Source organism: Acanthochromis polyacanthus, chromosome 6 (genome assembly GCF_021347895.1).
Source record: "Acanthochromis polyacanthus isolate Apoly-LR-REF ecotype Palm Island chromosome 6, KAUST_Apoly_ChrSc, whole genome shotgun sequence".
In the NCBI taxonomy this organism is placed as follows: Eukaryota; Metazoa; Chordata; class Actinopteri; family Pomacentridae; genus Acanthochromis; species Acanthochromis polyacanthus.
This window is the reverse complement of record NC_067118.1, coordinates 7,101,991-7,117,296: the sequence shown is the minus strand read 5'-3', so window position 1 is coordinate 7,117,296 and position 15,306 is coordinate 7,101,991. Positions and strand designations below refer to the sequence as shown.

At 36.8% G+C, this 15,306-nt stretch overlaps 1 protein-coding gene across 1 annotated transcript; it reads left to right on the top strand.

The window, feature by feature from the left end:
* The first annotated feature begins 199 nt into the window (after window positions 1-199).
* Window positions 200-11,900, top strand: dpm1 (dolichyl-phosphate mannosyltransferase subunit 1, catalytic). The gene is made up of 9 exons (XM_022208821.2): window positions 200-388; window positions 3,907-4,006; window positions 7,069-7,102; window positions 7,186-7,262; window positions 8,250-8,275; window positions 8,430-8,525; window positions 8,613-8,681; window positions 8,782-8,896; window positions 11,507-11,900. The coding sequence occupies exons 1-9, from the start codon at window positions 261-263 to the stop codon at window positions 11,609-11,611; spliced, it is 750 nt and encodes a 249-aa protein (XP_022064513.1). The 5' UTR covers window positions 200-260; the 3' UTR covers window positions 11,612-11,900.
* The last annotated feature ends 3,406 nt before the right edge of the window (window positions 11,901-15,306 follow it).

The window sequence follows — 15,306 nt, the reverse complement described above, 5'->3', positions numbered from 1 at the left end:
ACATGCTGCATAGTGCACAATAATCCTACACGTGGAGCAAATACCACTGTTTCTGCTCATTCTTTTCTTCTCATACGTGTTGATATTAATTTAAATAAATTCAGTAAACGTGGTGGTTAGAACGAAATCCCCACAGCACTTCCTTCACGAGTTAGAAATGTAATTGCAAAACACACTTATTTTGAAAACACAAACAGGATGCAGTCGTGTGTCGCCGTTTGTAACTTGACCCTGTGTGTTTCCGGTAGATTTGCGTCGCCATGGCGAGCAGAAAAACTCCTAAAAACCGGGACAGTGGAGACAAATACTCGGTGCTGTTACCGACCTACAACGAACGGGAGAACCTGCCGCTGATTGTCTGGCTGCTGGTGAAGTATTTCGGGGAAAGGTGAGTCTCTGAGAGCCGCGGAGCTCCTCGGCTGCTGTTGCTAGCTAGCTAACACTCCTGCTAAGTTTATACCAGCCAGTGATGAGCTGTCACTACAGAGCGGCTACAGGATGCTAATGTTAGCATTTACTGTTAAACTCTGACAAGAAACGAGATATTTTAAGGTTAATTAGCCTTCTGCCTTTTGCTTATGTAGAGTTTGTTGTAGCTTAAACCGAAGAAAGACCTTTTCAATTTATTTAGCGCATATGTTTGTTTTTTCAATATCAATATAATGTGTACACAAGGAAGTATTGTTAAATTATAGATAGATTACTGATTTGTTATGATAAAACTAAATGTAAAGTCTTGAAAAGTGGGTAAAATAACCTCACAATTCCTTCTGTGCAATATCAATTTCTTGTTATTTATGCATAAGATGAAGAACAGTCTCAAATTTTGATGTTATTCTGTTGTTAATTGCTACATTAATGTACAATGACACATACAGAAATGATTTTGGATTAATTTTTTTATGTTTTGATAATTGACAATTCATTTACAATTTACTTGACTTTATTATGATTAATATTTAGATTCGTGTCTAGTGCTACAGCAAGCTAAGATAACATTATTAGCCTAACATAAACACAGCTATTTAGCTAATGCTCCCGCAGCAAGCTAATACAGACCTGATCAAAATCTTAAGACCAGTTGAAAAATCGCTAGAATTTACCTTTTGCACATTTGGATCTTAATGAGGTTTTAAGTGGAGCTACAATATGCAAAACCAAGAAGGGGGAGTGTGACAAAAAGCACTTTGAAAAAGTAATTTATTGAAAACAACAGGTAAACTGAAATAGGCTGTTTATCAGTTGATCAGAAGTTTAAGACCATCGCTCAAAAAATTACAAAAAAACTCTCCAAACCAGAACAAAAAAATTTCTCAGTAGAACTCAGTAATGAGTAGCTCCACCGTTCTTGTTAATCACTTCAAAAATTCGTTTGGGCATGCTTGATGCGAGTGTTTCCAGGAAGCTTTTGGGAACATTGCTCCAAGTGGTGAAGATGGCTTCACAAAGGGCATCAACTGTCTGGAACTGATGGCCATTTTTATAAACTTCCCTTGCCATCCATCCCCAAATGCTCTCTTTGGGATTTAAATCAGGGGAACATGCAGGATGGTCCAAAAGAGTGATGTTATTCTCCCTGAAGAAGTCCTTCATCAAGCAAGCATTGTGAACTGCAGCGTTGTCCTGTTGAAAAACCCAGCTGTTACCACACAGATGAGGGCCCTCAGTCATGAGGGATGCCTGCTGCAACATCTGCACATAACCAGCCGCCGTTTGACAACCCTGCACCACCTGAAGCTCCAGTGTTCCACTGAATAAAAAAGCGCCACTGTGCCGGGTAGAAAACATCTCAGGTGGGATCTTCTTGTCATGCCGGTAACGTTGGAAGCCATCTGGACCGTCAAGGTTAAATTTTTTCTCATCAAAGAATAAAACTTTTTTTCACCTTTCAATGTCCCATGTTTGATGTTCCCTGGCAAAGTCTAAACGGGCAGTTTTGTGGCGTTGAAGGAGACGAGGCCTTTGAATTTGTTTTTTGTTTTTGAAACCCTTTTCCCGCAGATGCTGTCTGATGGTTATTGCGCTACAGTCGGCACCAGTAAGGGCCTTAATGTGGGTCGAGAACCGCCCTGTGTCTTGACAGACAGCCAGTTGGATCCTCTGGCTCAGCACAGGTGTCATTTTTTTGCGTCTACCACCTGATTTTTTGTTCCATAATGCTCAGGATCTTTCAAAAAAATTTAGAATGAACGTCTTACTGCGTCCAACCTCAGCAGCAATGGCATGCTGTGAGAGGCCCTGCTTAAGCAGTTCGACGATCCGACCACGTTCACGAAGAGAAAGCTTCTTAGCTTTAGCCATCAGGAGGGCATGACCATGTGAATGGCTGACATAAAATGAGAATTTTGAGCAGATTTTGGCTTTTATAGCCTGTGGTCTTAAGCTTTTGATCAGCTGATAAACAGCCTATTTCAGTTTACTTGTTGTTTTCAATAAATTACTTTTTCCTTCTTGGTTTTGCATATTGTAGCTCTACTTAAAACCTCATTAAGATCCAAATGTGCAAAAGGTAAATTCTAGCAATTTTTCAACTGGTCTTAAACTTTTGGTCAGGTCTGTACAGCATAACATTATTAGCCTACCATAAACACAGCTATTTAACTAATGCTGCTGCAGCAAGCTAATATAGCATAACATTATTAGCCTACCATAAACACAGCTATTTAACTAAAGCTGCTGCAGCAAGCTAATATAGCATAATATTATTAGCCTAACATAAAGTCAGCTAGTTAGCTAGCGCTACAGCAAGCTAATATAGCATAATATTACTAACCTAACATAAAGTCAGCTAGTACGCTAGTGCTACAGCAAGCTATTACAGCATAATATTTTTATTATTAGCTCAACAGAAAATCAGCTAGTTAGTTAGTACTACAGCAACCTTATATAGCATATTATTAGCCTATTATGAAGTTAGCTAGTGCTACAACAAGCTAATATAGCATAACATTATTAATATAACATGAAGTCAGCCAGTTAGCTACAGTAAGCCAAAATAGCATAACATTATTAGCTCAACATAAAGTCAGCCTGTTAGCTAGCCCTACAAGCTAAAATAGCATAACATTATTAGTCTGACATAGTTAGCTAGTAAGATAGTGCTGCAACAAGCTAATATAGCCTAACTTTATCAAATTTACACAAAGTCAGCTAGTGAGCTAGTACTACAGCAAGCTTATATAGCATAATAATATTAGCCTATTGTGAAGTAAGCTAGTTAGCTAGTGCTACAACAAGCTAGCTTATGATACAGCATTTTAAATTCTTCAAAGTAGCGTTTATATTATTGATTATTTCTAGTGTTTATTAACCTAATGTAAACTCTTCTACTTAGCTGCTGCTACAGCAAGCTAGCATAACATAACGTCAGTAGCCTAATATGAACTCTTCTACTTAGCTACTGCTACAGCAAGCTAGTATAACATAACATTATTAGTCTAGTAGAAAGTCAGCTAGTTAGCTAGTGCTATATCAAACTAATATAGAATAATACTATTAGTCCAACATAAAAAATGTTGTTAAAAGTCAGATAATTACACTTTGAGACTGATAATAATACAATATTTTATGCTGGTTAGCTTTTATTTTACAATTTTAGATGACAATAAATGTAATTTTCAGAAATCTAACATTAGCCATTCTACAGTTTTCAAAATCAGTGATGTCTCCTCTGACATTTTCACATATTAAGGTTTTGGTTATTTTTTCTTCAGATGAATCAATAATCCTCCACATGACTCATATTAAAAATGAAGAAAAGTTGGTAAATGTCTGATTCTGTTCTGTGAGAATATTCTGTATTGTCTGACCTCTAAAGTGATTCTGTTAATTTTTTTATGTGTGTTAATTGTAAATTACTGACTGACACAAATGGCTCTCTTCAGTGTTTTCTATTTGTAATTACAGCGGCTATAACTACGAGATAATAGTCATCGATGATGGAAGCCCAGATGGAACCCTGGAAGTGGCAGAGCAGCTGCAGAAAATATATGGGGAGGACAAGATAGTGAGTTAATCAATACTGCACCAAATGTAATATTATATTACACAATTAAAACTAGATTATATGTAAACAAATCATGTCATCCCCCTGCCTCATACATATAAAATGCCAAACAAATCTGTATTTATTGGTAATAACTTCACCAGAATCTGCACTAAACTTTTAATTCACTTTTAAATGTAGCTCTTGTACACACATGTACAGCTGTGCATTGAAGTTATACACTTCATTTCCTTCCTTTGATCAGTTTGAATGCATGTGTTTTTTTTGTGTGAACTGAGTCAAATTCCTTAGATAGTATTTTACTTAATGATCAAAATGACAATAGTCAGACAAAAAAAGACAAAAAACGACAAAAGCAAGACAAAATATAACAAAAATAAGACATAACTAGACGAAACAAAACAAAAAAGAGACAAAAAAATCAGACAAAAAAGTTACAAAGCGACAAAACGAACAACACAAACAAAACCAAAAATGACAAATGCGAGAAACAAGACAAAAATACAAAAACACAAGTGAGACAAAAAATACAAACGAGCAGCAAAACTACACACGTGGACAAAATTGTTGGTACCCCTCAGTTAAAGAAGGAAAAACCCACAATTCTCACTGAAATCACTTGAAACTCACAAAAGTAACAATAAATAAAAAATTATTGAAAATTAAATAATCAAAATCAGCCATCACTTTTGAATTGTTGATTAACATAATTATTTTAAAAAAAACAAACTAATGAAATAGGGCTGGACAAAAATGATGGTACCCATAACTTAATATTTTGTTGCACAACCTTTTGAGGCAATCACTGCAATTAAACGATTTCTGTATTTGTCAATGAGCGTTCTGCAGCTGTCAACAGGTATTTTGGCCCACTCCTCATGAGCAAACAGCTCCAGTTGTCTCAGGTTTGATGGGTGTCTTCTCCAAATGGCATGTTTCAGCTCCTTCCACATATGTTCAATGGGATTCAGATCTGGGCTCATAGAAGGCCACTTTAGAATAGTCCAACGCTTTTCTCTCAGCCATTCTTGGGTGTTTTTGGCTGTGTGTTTTGGATCGTTGTCCTGTTGGAAGACCCATGACCTGCGACTGAGACCAAGCTTTCTGACACTAGGCAGCACATTTCTCTCCAGAATGCCTTGATAGTCTTCAGATTTCATCGTACCTTGCACACTTTCAAGACACCCTGTGCCAGATGCAGCAAAGCAGCCCCAAAACATTACTGAGCCTCCTCCATGTTTCACCGTAGGGACAGTGTTCTTTTCTTCGTATGCTTGGTTTTTGAGTCTATGAACATAGAGTTGATGTGCCTTACCAAAAAGCTCCAGTTTGGTCTCATCTGTCCAAAGGACATTCTCCCAGAAGCTTTGTGGCTTGTCAACATGCATTTTTGCAAATTCCAGTCTGGCTTTTTTATGAGTTTTTTTCAGCAGTGGTGTCCTCCTTGGTCATCTCCCATGAAGTCCACTTTGGCTCAAACAACGACGAATGGTGCGATCTGACACTGATGTACCTTGGCCTTGGAGTTCACCTTTAATTTCTTTGGAGGTTGCTCTGGGCTCTTTGGATACAATTCCAACGATCCGTCTCTTCAATTTGTCATCAATTTTCCTCTTGCGGCCACGTCCAGGGAGGTTGGCTACTGTCCCGTGGGTCTTGAACTTCTGAATAATATGAGCCACTGTTGTCACAGGAACTTCAAGCTGTTTAGAGATGGTCTTATAGCCTTTACCTTTAAGATGTTTGTCTATAATTTTTTTTCGGATGTCCTGGGACAATTCTCTCCTTCGCTTTCTGTTGTCCATGTTCGGTGTGGTACACACCTTTTCACCAAACAGCAGGGTGACTACTTGTCTCCCTTTAAATAGGCAGACTGACTGATTATGAGTTTGGAAACACCTGTGATGTCAATTAAATGACACACCTGAGTTAATCATGTCACTCTGGTCAAATAGTTTTCAATCTTTTATAGAGGTACCATCATTTTTGTCCAGGCCTGTTTCATTAGTTTGTTTTTTTAAATAATTATGTTAATCAACAATTCAAAAGTAATGGCTGTTTTTGATTATTTAATTTTCAATAAATTTTTATTTATTGTTACTTTTGTGAGTTTCAAGTGATTTCAGTGAGAATTGTGGGTTTTTCCTTCTTTAACTGAGGGGTACCAACAATTTTGTCCACGTGTGTATAAAAGCAAAACACAAAGTGAGAAAAAAAGGACAAAACGCAAAAACGCAAGCAAGACTAAAAGTAAAAACAAAACGAGAAAAACACGAGTAACAAAACTACAGAAACACGAGATGTACGACAAAAGTCAAACAAAGAAAAGACAAAAAACAACAAAAAAGACCAAATATTACAAAAATGAGACAAAACGGCAAAAGTCAGAAGCAAAATGAGACAAACGACACAAAACAAAAAAGAGACAAAAAATTAGACAAAAAAGTTACAAAGTGACAAAAGATGCACAAAAAATTACACAAATGACACAAACGAGACCAAAAATGGCAAAAGCGAGAAACAAAACAACAAAAACGTAGACAAACAACACAAGTGAGACAAAAAAACACGAAATAACAAAAACGGTACACAAAACAATGAATAAAGCAAAACACAAAATGAGAACAATAAGACAAATAACACAAGCGAGGCAAAAAGAAACTCAAAACGACAAAAGCATGAGACAAACGGCAAAAGTCAGACAAAAAACAAAAAAAACAAGACAAAATATTACAAAAGTTAGACACAAAATAACACAAGGAATGTCATATTTTACTTTATGATCAAAACAACTTGTCATGGTCCAGAAATGATTTTAAATTTATAGTTTTACTCATTTACAATCTGCAGTTAATGTTTTCTCTGTAATTTTTACTCTTTACAAAGTCGTCCTGTGGGCCGGATCGGACCTTCTGGAGGGCCGGTTTTGGACCCCGGGCCGCATGTTTACCACCCCTGCTTTAGAATATTAGCGTATCTACTGTATCTATTATACTGTCTCCACATGACTGGATCTAGTACATATATTTGCTTTAAACTCCTAAATCTTCTGTGTTTTCCAGCTTCTGAGACCGAGAGCCTCAAAGTTAGGCCTGGGTAAGTTGGACACTGTAAACGTTGGTGTGTTAACGTTCGTACGTTTTACAACCCACTGAGGCCTTCCTGTTTTATTTTGAAAGGTACCGCCTACATCCACGGTATGAAACACGCCACCGGAAACTTCATCTTCATCATGGATGCAGATCTTTCTCATCATGTGAGTGGAGTCATTTTGCTGTGAGCTGATGCTAAAGACTGTTATAATTATCATCAAATGGTGAAAGGAGGATCATTTCAGCTGAGGAACATTAAAACACTCTAATTTATCCTCTGCTTAAATGGCATGAAGACTGTGAGCACGGCAAAGAATTCCTCAAGCGTATTTAAAGATAAAAATCTAAAGACGGACGCATGTTTAATGGATTTTAGTAGCCCTTAATAGTCTGAATGTTTTAGTATTTTGTACGTATTTTATTTAGTATTTGATGTCCTGTTTCACCTGGTTTTATAATTTATACCTATTAATTAATTTATTTTAATTATATCCTATTTCACCATGTTTTATAGTATTTATATGCATGTATATAAATCATAATAATAATAATAAATGTTTTAATTTGGTCTTACAGGCTTGTTTTTGCCTTGATTTTTTGTTTGATATTTTATTTTGTTTTTAAAATAATTCTACGAGTGTATATGTTTTTGTGTAATTTTGCATGCTTCAGTGTCATTTTTGTCTTTTCGTGTCATTTTTGTGTAATTTTTGCATCTTTCAGTGTCCTTTTTTGTCTCTTTTCATTTCATTTTTAATGTATTTTTTGCTTTTTTGTCATTTTTGCATTTTTTCATGTCATTTTTGCATCTTTTTGTGTATTTTTTTGGATCTTTTAGTGTCTTGTTTCTCGCATATAATTTTGCTTTTTGCAGCACTTTGGTCAACTCAGGTTCTTTTAAACATACAATGCAAATAAACTTGATTGGATTTGATTTTTAATTTAGTGTGCAGCTGATTTCTGTCATTCACTGATCAGCTATCGATCCTTAACTTGTCAAAAAAGTATTGGAAACATGACTTTGTTTTGTCTATAGAGCAGTGAAAAGATATCCAGATTAGTCAGCTCCCTCCTTTTTTCATCCCTAAACTGTGAAATAGAACAGATCCTTTATTGTGTATTTTATTGTTCTTTGTTTATTTTCATTTCAGCCCAAGTTTATTCCAGAATTTATTCAGTAAGTGTCTCCAGATTCCATTTCCTGTCTTAAAATTTTGCATTTTGGATTATTTTTTAGTTCATATGCACAGTGATTACTTCTGATTACTAAAATATAAATGCATGTTGTGTATTTTTTTGTGGTTAAACTGTTATTCTGGCTTCTTTTTCAGAAAGCAGAAGGAAGGTGATTTCGACCTGGTGTCTGGGACTCGGTACAGAGGAAATGGAGGCGTTTATGGATGGGATCTACGCAGGAAGCTCATCAGGTAACGGCTAATCTATACTGTTTTGTCTCCTCCTACCTGCCAGTTAAAAGGCTGAGGTTTCCTTCTTCTGTTTCCTCCTGATCACAGTCGGGGAGCAAACTTTTTGACTCAAGTGCTGCTGAGACCCGGAGCTTCAGACCTCACAGGCAGCTTCAGGTGAGCAGGCACAATTCTCTCCTTCTGATGTTGGAGCTGTCGGTGTGTCGGGCGGCTTTTTCTCCAACTCCTGTTGCTTTTTTTTCTTCTTTGACGTCAGATTGTACAAGAAGAAGGTGCTGGAGAGTCTGGTGGAGCGCTGCGTCTCCAAAGGTTACGTCTTTCAGATGGAGATGATCGTCAGAGCCAGGCAGCTCAGCTACACCATCGGAGAGGTGATTTATCACTCACACGTGTTTATTTTCTCCTGGTTGATCTTCAGAAAACGCCTTAAACTGCCCTGAATTGGCTTCCAGTCAGCAGCTTCTAGTTTTGAGGAAACATTTGTATTGATTTGACTTTTTTCTCCATCGTGTAGAAACAACAATATTAACCACAGGAACACATTTTAAAAGTTAGGAATTTTATGACACTTTGATTTTTCTGTCCAGACCCATTTAGAACAGACTGAGTTTATAAACTACCACAGCAGGACTGCAGCTGTCGATTATTTAGTAATCCAGTATTCTATTGCTTTTTCTGCTGATTAATCCAGTAACTGGATTCCACCTTTGGCGTTACAGTAAAAAAAGAGGAAGTGAGCACGCTGTGCAACAGAAATAACTGTCCTGGTGGAACATGGGTGGATATCTGTGGTGTAATGTACATACACACGTGGACAAAATTGTTGGTACCCCTCAGTTAAAGAAGGAAAAACCCACAATTCTCACTGAAATCACTTGAAACTCACAAAAGTAACAATAAATAAAAATTTATTGAAAATTAAATAATCAAAAACAGCCATTACTTTTGAATTGTTGATTAACATAATTATTTAAAAAAACAAACTAATGAAACAGGCCTGGACAAAAATGATGGTACCTCTATAAAAGATTGAAAACTATTTGACCAGAGTGACATGATTAACTCAGGTGTGTCATTTAATTGACATCACAAGTGTTTCCAAACTCATAATCAGTCAGTCTGCCTATTTAAAGGGAGACAAGTAGTCACCCTGCTGTTTGGTGAAAAGGTGTGTACCACACTGAACATGGACAACAGAAAGCGAAGGAGAGAATTGTCCCAGGACATCCGAAAAAAAATGATAGACAAACATCTTAAAGGTAAAGGCTATAAGACCATCTCTAAACAGCTTGAAGTTCCTGTGACAACAGTGGCTCATATTATTCAGAAGTTCAAGACCCACGGGACAGTAGCCAACCTCCCTGGATGTGGCCGCAAGAGGAAAATTGATGACAAATTGAAGAGACGGATCGTTGGAATTGTATCCAAAGAGCCCAGAGCAACCTCCAAAGAAATTAAAGGTGAACTCCAAGGCCAAGGTACATCAGTGTCAGATCGCACCATTCGTCGTTGTTTGAGCCAAAGTGGACTTCATGGGAGACGACCAAGGAGGACACCACTGCTGAAAAAAACTCATAAAAAAGCCAGACTGGAATTTGCAAAAATGCATGTTGACAAGCCACAAAGCTTCTGGGAGAATGTCCTTTGGACAGATGAGACCAAACTGGAGCTTTTTGGTAAGGCACATCAACTCTATGTTCATAGACTCAAAAACCAAGCATACGAAGAAAAGAACACTGTCCCTACGGTGAAACATGGAGGAGGCTCAGTAATGTTTTGGGGCTGCTTTGCTGCATCTGGCACAGGGTGTCTTGAAAGTGTGCAAGGTACGATGAAATCTGAAGACTATCAAGGCATTCTGGAGAGAAATGTGCTGCCTAGTGTCAGAAAGCTTGGTCTCAGTTGCAGGTCATGGGTCTTCCAACAGGACAACCATCCAAAACACACAGCCAAAAACACCCAAGAATGGCTGAGAGAAAAGCGTTGGACTATTCTAAAGTGGCCTTCTATGAGCCCAGATCTGAATCCCATTGAACATATGTGGAAGGAGCTGAAACATGCCATTTGGAGAAGACACCCATCAAACATGAGACAACTGGAGCTGTTTGCTCATGAGGAGTGGGCCAAAATACCTGTTGACAGCTGCAGAACGCTCATTGACAAATACAGAAATCGTTTAATTGCAGTGATTGCCTCAAAAGGTTGTGCAACAAAATATTAAGTTATGGGTACCATCATTTTTGTCCAGCCCTATTTCATTAGTTTGTTTTTTTTAAATAATTATGTTAATCAACAATTCAAAAGTGATGGCTGATTTTGATTATTTAATTTTCAATAAATTTTTATTTATTGTTACTTTTGTGAGTTTCAAGTGATTTCAGTGAGAATTGTGGGTTTTTCCTTCTTTAACTGAGGGGTACCAACAATTTTGTCCACGTGTGTATGTAGTATAGTACGGGGGTATTTAACTAAAACTCAACATAATCTTCTCCTCCTCTTTCTTCTTCTTCTTCCTTCTTATTTCTTCCTCCTTTTATTATTTCTTCTCTGTCTTCCCCTCCTTCCTCTCCTTCTTCTCCTTTCTCTTCTCCTTTCTTTTTATTTCTTCCTCTTATTATTTCTCCTCCTTCTTCTTTTCCAACTTATTTACCTTCTTCTTTTCCTTCTCCTTTTTGTTCTTCTCCTCCTCTTTATCCTCCTCTCTTATTTCTTCTTCTTCTTCTCCTCCTTCCTTCTTAATTCTTCCTCTTATTTCTTCTTCTCCTCCTCCTTCTTCCCCTCCTTTTCCTACTTCTTCACCTTCTTGTCCTTCTCCTTCTTCATCTTCTCCTCTTTCTCCTTCTTTCTTCTTTGCCTTCTCTTTCTTCTGTTTTCTTCCTCTTCTTCTCCTTCTTCTCTCTTTCGTCTTCTCCTTCTTCTCTTTCTTCTTCTCCATCATCTTCTCCTTCTTCTCTTTCTTCTTCTTCTCCTTCTTCTTCCAGGTTCCCATTTCCTTTGTGGATCGTGTCTATGGAGAATCCAAACTTGGCGGGAACGAGATCGTGTCGTTCGCTAAAGGACTCCTCACACTGTTCGCCACCACGTGATGAGTTTAGACAGTCCTGTAGTTTTTCTCTGGCTGTGTTTAATGCAGTAGTTATGAGGAGAGGAAATAAAATTCCTTCAGACGTGACAGCACAAGATGAGGGAGGTTTGTCTCCTTGTTGGCAGTAAAATATGAAATGTTCAGAATCCTGAAGGAGCTCTTTACATTCCCATTGTCCTCTTAAATCAGCTCTGAACGAAGCTCATCATTCCCTACCCAGAACGTCAGATGGCTTTAACTGCTGCACTTGTGAATGTTTGTATGAAATTAAACCATTTGTAAAGCAGAAATTCTTTTATTGTTGTTGTTTTATTAGGTTCAGGCAGCAAACGGTTTCTTTTCCTGGAAAGATTTTAGGATTTTCAATCATAACTACACTACCAGTCAGAAGTTTGGACACACCTCATTTAAAAGTTTTTCTTTATTTCCATGACTATTTACATTGTAGATTCTCACTGAAGGCGTCAGAACTATGAATGAACACATCTGGACTTGTGTAGTAAAAAAAAGCGTGAAAGAAGTAAAAACATGTTTTATGTTTTAGATTCTTCAAAATAGCCAGCCTTTGCTTTAATTACTGCTTTGCACACTCTTGATCTTCCCTCCATGAGCTTCATGAGGTAGAACCTGAAATGGTTTTCACTCCACAGTTGTGCCTTGTCAAGGTTCATTTGTGGAATTTCTTGCCTTCTTATTGGGGTTGGGACCATCAGTTGTGCAGAAGTCAGGTTGGTACACAGTTAACAGCCCGGTTTGACAACTGTTAGAATCTATATTATGACAAGAACCAATCAGCTGAATGAAGAGAAACGACAGTCCATCATTACTTTAAGACCTGAAGGTCTGGAAAATTTCAAAAACTTTGAATCATCTAGGAACTACCCAGGAACCTGCAAGGAACCTTTAGGAACTACCCAGGAACCTACAGGGACTTTGAATGTACTTCCAAGTGCAGTCACAAAAACCATCAAGCACTACGACCAAACTGGCTCACATGAGGACCGCCCCAGGAAAGGAAGACCAAGAGTCTCCTCTGCTGCTGAGGAGAAGTTCATCTGAGTCTCCAGCCTTAGAAATGGAAAGTTAACAGCTCCTCAGATTAGAGCCAGATAAATGCCACACAGAGTTCTAGCAGCAGACACATCTCTACAGAGCACCCACCTTGTCTTTGTGAGACCAGAAAAGGTGATGGATGGTCTCTACATGCATGGTTCCACCGTGAAGCATGGAGGAGGAGGTGTGATGGTGTGGAGGTGCTTTGCTGGTGACACTGTTGGGGATTCATTCCAAACTGAACCAGCATGGCTACGACATCATCCTGCAGCGACATGCCATCCCATCCAGTTTGGTTTAGCTGGACCATCACTTATTTTCCAACAGGACAATGACCCCAAACACACCTTCAGGCTGTGGAAGGACTATCTGACCAAAGAAGGAGATGATGGAGTGCTGCTTAGGTCAGATGACCTGAACCCAATCCAGATGGTTTGGGATGAGATGGACCTCAGAGTGAAGGAAAAAGGACCAACAAGTGCTCAGCATCTCTGTGAACTCCTTGAAGACTGTTGGAAAACCATTTCAGGTTCTACCTCATGAAGCTCATCCAGAGAATTCCAAGAGTGAACAAAGTAGCAATCAAAGCAAAGGGTGGCTATTTTGAAGAGTCTAAAATATAAAACATGTTTTGACTTACATCACACTTCTTTGTGTACTACATAATTCCATATGTGTTCATTTTGATGCCTTCAGTGAGAATCTACAATGTAAATAGTCCTGAAAAGTCATTAAATGAGAAGGTGTCTCCAAACTTTTGACCAGTACTGGATGTAAAAATACGACTTCAGGCCCGTTCTGGATGATGATGTAAAGCACTAAAATAGAAGTCAAAGCTCCTGACAACATAAAAAGACCAATACTAGAGTGTAAAAGTTCATTCCTGACCACATTTTATGGTTTTCTATGCAGCTTCTGAGGCAGCAGCAGCAGCAGATACCAGTTTATACATCATCTCTCTGTCATACTCTAAATATTATGAAGCACTTTTCCACCTTTAGCTGACAAAGCGCTTTAACATTTGTCTTCTCTGTTACCCGCTGAGCACCGGCCTGCCAACCCTGCTATTAATGGACAACCTGCTCTACAGCCGCAGCTCCATGAATCTTAAAAAGCCAGTTAAGATGTTTAACATCTACACTTGACACCAGGACTACAGGATTCATGTGTTTTCTGCTGGTTCGTGTGCATATAATTCATAAATTTGCTTCTTCGTCTTCAACTTCAGCTGCTTTATCAGGAAGAGCATCGCAGCAAACCTGGAAGCAGAGGGAAAGTTTTCACCGGCATTTTTAGGAACAATAACAATAATAATCACAGTATAAATAGAATATAAATATATTAACAAGATATTCAATGTTATCTGAATATTACATTTAGTGATTGCAAATACAGGAGGGTATACAGCAGAGCAACATGAAAGTAATGCAAGGAGTGCAGAAATAAAGAGAGGCTGAAATAGAAAAATAAAGTAATTAAAGTTTTAAAAAGTAATAAAAGGTGTGATGAAATACCTAAAATATATAAATAAGTGAATACATACAGAGGTTAATAAATAAAGTTTGTTTTAAGAAGATTAATAAATAAATAAAATCCGAAAAATATTACACAGATTTTTAAAATAGTAGAAAAATAACGACAGATTCTAGTATATGAAGAAATATTGGTGTTATATATAGAATAAAAATAACATTAAATAAAAATACTTTATTGAGCCTCAAGAGGGAATTCTGTTGTTACAGTTAGACAACACAAATAAATCATAAATTTTTAAAAAATGCATAAAATGTACAAAAAATGTAAAATATGGTAGGATTAAAAACATACTGAAATGTGAAAAACGCACCTTAAAGTGTCAAATTATAAAACAATAAAAGTATACAGTGAGTGAGGAAATTAAAGTCCTTTAAACAGCAGCACAACATGTAAGTGGTGCAACAAGTACAGAAAAACAGAAAACTACAAATAAAGAGAGGTTAAAATACAGAAAAACAGAAAAAAAAGGAATTAAAAATTTTAAAAAGTCATGAAAAGGTACATCAAATAAACTAAAATACATAAGTAAGTGAATAAATTGAGAATTTACTAAATACAGTTAGTTCTAAGAGGAGTAACGAATAAATAAAATCCAACAAATATTACACAGATTCTACCGTATGAAGAAAATGTACATTTTTAAATATAGAATAAAAACAATATAGAATATAAATACTTTAGATACCAAAAAATCATAAATAAATAAGAAAATATACTAAAGTACAAAATAAAGTATAAAATTCACTAAATACGAACAATAAAAATATACAGTGAATGAGGAAGTTAAAGTCCTTTCATCAACAGCACAACATGTAAATATAGCAGAAAAAGTACAAATAAATAGATGTCAAAATTCATAAAATAATGAAAATAAAAAAGGAAAAGTCAGTACATCGAATAGACTAAAGTATGTAAATAAGTGAATAAAAAGTAAATAAAGCTACTTCTAAGAAGTGTAATAAATTAATAAAACAAAAAAATATTGTACAGAATCTAGTATTATATGAAGAAAATTTTAGTTTTTAAAATTAGAATATAAATAATATGTAATAGAAATACTTCACTGATCCCCAAAGGAAACTTCTGTTGTTACAATAGGAAGCAGAG